Source organism: Larus michahellis, chromosome 5 (assembly GCF_964199755.1).
Source record: "Larus michahellis chromosome 5, bLarMic1.1, whole genome shotgun sequence".
Classification (NCBI taxonomy): domain Eukaryota; kingdom Metazoa; phylum Chordata; class Aves; order Charadriiformes; family Laridae; genus Larus; species Larus michahellis.
This window is the reverse complement of record NC_133900.1, coordinates 56,864,840-56,869,378: the sequence shown is the minus strand read 5'-3', so window position 1 is coordinate 56,869,378 and position 4,539 is coordinate 56,864,840. Positions and strand designations below refer to the sequence as shown.

General features: G+C 58.0%; 1 protein-coding gene across 1 annotated transcript; it reads right to left on the bottom strand.

Moving 5' to 3' along the window:
• Nucleotides 1-2,725: 2,725 nt before the first annotated feature.
• On the bottom strand, nt 2,726-4,130 carry LOC141743789 (homeobox protein HMX2-like). Its single transcript, XM_074588740.1, has 2 exons — nt 3,917-4,130; nt 2,726-3,327 (listed from the first exon to the last, which is right to left on the bottom strand). Exons 1-2 carry the CDS (start codon nt 4,128-4,130, stop codon nt 2,726-2,728), a joined length of 816 nt encoding a protein of 271 aa, XP_074444841.1.
• Nucleotides 4,131-4,539: the final 409 nt, after the last annotated feature.

Sequence of the window (4,539 nt, the reverse complement as noted above, 5' to 3'; positions counted from 1 at the left end):
TGTTTCGTTTTTAAAGTATCCCATCAGCAGGTTAGACAGTACTAATCTCCTGCTGTACGGTAGCTAATAGCAATCTCTTCAAGCAGTAAAGAACGATTTATAATTGCAAATGCAATTGTTTTAAGCTGTAAAAGAAATGTCAGTAATATTCAGTGTGATCAGCGTTGACTGCTCAGCTGGGAATCCTGGCAGATCGTGAACTTGATTTTGTTCAGAGAAAGCCACCTTGCCACTGGCCGTGTTGCACGGAGTAGCAACAGTTTGGTAAATATTTTTGTCCATTGATCTCAATACCAGCAGTCATATTTTGATGGGGGGTGAGTATTTCGGAGTGGTTATTTACTTTCTCCAGCTACCCGGGTGTTTCAGGCATCCACCGGTGACAACTTTAACTCATAACTATATTAGCTTTGGAGTCGGTCGTCAGCAAGTTGTAAAATCGGAATATGCTCTGGAACTACGGCACACCGAGGATCTCTTTCCGTTGTTTTTATTGTAAAACGGGTTTTAGGTCCCTGTTTTCCTTCAGTTGCCTCTGTAACTCCAGAAACAATTCGGACGGCAAATTGATAAAACAGAGAAGAATAGGACTGAAAATGGTTTGATAAATGCGGTGAAAAGTAAGTTAATTGCCGAATAACGACTTGTTACATAATTATCTTTCTCCACGGAGACATCTGAGGCTGCATTATGTGGAAGGGCAGGGTTTTTTTAATGAATTTTAGTTGCATGTTAAAGAACTAAAGAAAGGGACTTAGTGTATAGCTGCTGTATCGGATCAAAACTCCGTTGCTAGGGAAAAAGTCCGATTTGCCTCTATCGATGTTGATTAATTTCCTATCAGTAATCAAGTAAGGGTGTATCAACATTGGAAATATTAGCCGTAACAACAGATATAGACCCTTAGTTATGAAAAAATAGGCACACGCGAACTCTATCACATCGTCCTCCTACATAAGGACATCACCGCTTATATGTGTCTCCAAATGTTTTTAGCCACGGAGTAACTCGCCGACTCAGAAAAGCTTAATTTCTTTAACTATCATTATAAAGTCAGATCAGAAAAGAGGGGTCAGTCGTGCGACCCAAACCGTTAATTCGTCGCCTGCACCTTCACGGGAGCCGCAGTTTGGGGAAACCTGAGCTGTGAAGTGCACCCGGCAGGTCCCCTTCGGCGCGTCCACTTCGTTATACTACCCTTGCAACAGCCTCGATAATATTTTTGGGTTTTTTTTTCCAGAGCAAGGACACCCTGTGAGACTCCTCTCGCTTCTTGAGACTAATTCGTGACCGATTAAAAAGCGATAGGGGAGGTCAAACAGTGCTCCCAGACCATCGCAACCGTGATAAAACTTCACGCAGCCGCTGAAGCCGCTTTCCAGAGCGCAGCTGGGGCAGGGACGGCCTTGGCACCGGCTGCCCGGCTGCCTTACCCCCCGCGACGGCCCCTGCAGCAGCACTTTCCCGGCTGGGAAGTAAAATCGCAACAGCGGCTTTGAGCCGCGGGGCTCCCGCTTGCGCCGGGGTCTCCTCCCCGGGCCGGCCCACGCATCTGCGCGGAGGGTCGTGGCACATCTGTATTTATTGCCCGCGGAAAGATAAACGGAACAAGAGTGGGGAAAGGAAACAAAACCCGTCTTTATCTAGCCGAAACACCTATCGCTTCTTTTTTTCCTACTTGGAAACTCGAAAAGTTGCCCGTTTTCGCACACACGGGTGAATTTCGTAATGCCACGATTGTGTTTTTAACCTTTATTTTTAAAATAAAAACCATCGATGCACTCTAGGAAATACCTTTCGTTTGATACTGCCTAGTAGTAACTGTATTGAAAAGGCATGCATTACAGCTTTCTGAAAAGGTTTATTTCCAACCTTTGAATATAAAGCGTGTGAACTTCGAAACCAAAGGACAATAAAAGCGTTTGGAAAACTATGAAACGAACAAACAAATAAAAAAAAAACCACCCGACTTTTTTTTTACTCTAGGATAGCAGATAAAATTGTCCCAAAAGATTTCGGGGGTGGGGTTAGCACAAGAAGTATGCGAGACAGCTTGTCTTGTTCTGCAAAAACATCAGACGAGCCACAGTTTGAGAACCAGTTAGCACAAAAAGTGTGAGAGAGCTTGGATTTTTTCGAGAGGGAAAAAAAAAATAAATCAGAAGAAGCCAGAGTTTAAAAAACAGACGTGAGGAAAGGTGTCTACGTTTTGATAATGTCAAAGATAGGGAGAAGTTAATCTGAGGGATATTAGAGGTGGAGACTTTGAGATAGGAGAGCGCACCGCGGCCTTCGTTTTTAGCAAGCTGTATTAACAATGACTCCGTTCACGGTACAGCGACGGCCACGGTGCTGGGACAGATGCGGGGACAGAGTCCCCGAGGGCTGAGGCAGAGCGTCGGCTACCCTGGAATGCGGGCACGGGATAATTTGGGAGGGAGGGAGGCAGAACACATCCCGGTTTCTTTGGTGGCTCCGTGTCATCTCCTCTGTCCTGAACAGAGAAAAAGCGCTGCAAGAGCGAGGGCGGGCTGGCAGCGCCCTTTGAAGCTTTAACAACGTGTCGGCGGACACGCGTGGGGGGGAGCCCGGGCGGCCCTTCCGTGGGCCGGGGGGCGGCTGCCGCCGGCTGTGGCGAAGGCGGACACCCCACCGACACGGCGGGGGCATAAATAACATGGGGGCGGCCCCCGGCAAGAGGGAGGTCGGGGGCCGGGGGGAGAGGCTATACGTCCCCGTCCACCAGGCTGAAGTGTTTGCCCGGCCCGGGGAGGCAGAGGTAGGGGATGGCGCTGCCCGGGTAGAGCAGGGGGAAGGGCAGCGGCAGCAAGCAGCGCCTGAGCAGGGTGCTGTCCTTGTAAAGGGCCGGGAAGGAGAGACCTGCCGCCGCGGCGGCGACGGGCGGCGGTGGCTCCCCGACGGGCTCCGCCGGACCCGGCCCCGGGCCCTCGGGCTCGGCCGACATCTGTCTCTTGAGCTTGTTGCGGCGGTTCTGGAACCAGATCTTCACCTGGGTCTCGGTGAGGTGCAGCGCGGCGGCCAGCCCGGCCCGCTCGGCGCTGCTCAGGTAGCGCTTCACGTCGAAGGTGGACTCCAGCTGGAAGACCTGGCTCTTGGAGAAGATGGTCCGCGTCTTCTTCCTGCCGCCCGCCGCCGGCGACCTGCCGCTCTCCCCGCCGCAGCCCCCGGCCTCCCGCGGCGGCGGCTGCCGGGGGTCGCGCAGCCCCTCCGCGGGCAGCGGGGAGCCCGCACCGCCGCCGCCGCCCTCGGCCTCCGGGCAGAGGCCACGGCTCGTCCCCTCCTCCCGGAGCCGGCGGGGCTCGCTGCCTGCAACGGCAAAGCACAGCATCAGCCCCCCGCCGCCGCCCGCGCCCCCGCCCCGCATGCACGCACGGCCCGGCTGAGCGCTGGGGACGGGGGCGGCGGGGGGTGGGGGATAGGGTGGGGAGGGGGTCGCCGAAAGCTGGCCACGGTCCCCCCACACCCTCCGGAGGAGAGAAGAAGGGTGAGGCGCTTCCAATAAGGATCTAGAGCAATCTTTCTGCCAGCGTGTGGCAGAGCAGCCAGGGGGCTCCTGGACACGGGACAAGCAGCCAAAGAGGCCGGGGGTGGGGGGTGGGGGTTGGGTAAAACACGCTGGAAAAGCCCCTGGAAGCAGGCTGGTGCGTGTGCGCGTCCCGGTGGCATCTCCTCCCGCCCGTCCGCCGAGCCTGCGTTCCTCCTCCGGCTGCGTGTGCGTGAGTGAGTGTGTGTCTGCGTGTCCGTGTGCGCGGTGCCGGCCCGGCGGCGCTGGGCAGGCCCGGGGCAGGCCCCGCCGGGCGCCGGGCTGCGGACCGGGCCGGGGCCGCCGCCTGGGTGGGGGCCGGGCTGCGACCCGACGTGCGAGACAGCCTGAGGCGGGCTGCCGGCTCCGTACCCGACTTGCTGGAGCCTTTACTGGGGTCTTGCCTCGCAGGTCCCTCTTCTTCTTCCTCCTCCTCCTCCTCCTCCGCCGGCAGCGCGCAGCGGGCTCTGCCCTGCTCCCGGGCGGGGCGGCGGGGGCCGGGCTGCAGGATGCTGTCGATGCTGAAAGCCGGCGGCGCGGCCGGGGCCGGCGGTGGGGCTCGGCGGCCGCCCCCGAGCTGCACCATGGCGCGCCGTGCCGAGCCGAGCCGAGCCGAGGAGAGCTGCGCCGCGCCGCAGGACTGGCTGCGCCGGGAGGGCGGCAGCGGCAGCCGGGGCGGAGGGAAGGATGGGTCGGGGCGGGGAGGGGGGGAAGGGAGGAGGGGTCGGGGCGGTGGAGGGAGGGGATGGAGCTAGAGGGAGCCAAAGGACTGAGGACGTGGGGAGCGGTGCAGGGGAGGCAGAGAGGGAGGGGAGGCGGAGGGGAAGAGAGGGAGCGAAGAAGGAAAAGGAGCAGGAGCCGGAGGGAAGTGGGGAGGAAGGGATGGGGGGCACACGCCGAGGTGCTCTTTTCCTCGCAGCCTGGGCAACCGGGGCAGGGCAGGCTGCCCCCCTGCCCAGGCCCTTCACTGCTAAAAGGAGAGTAAGAGCCAGGCC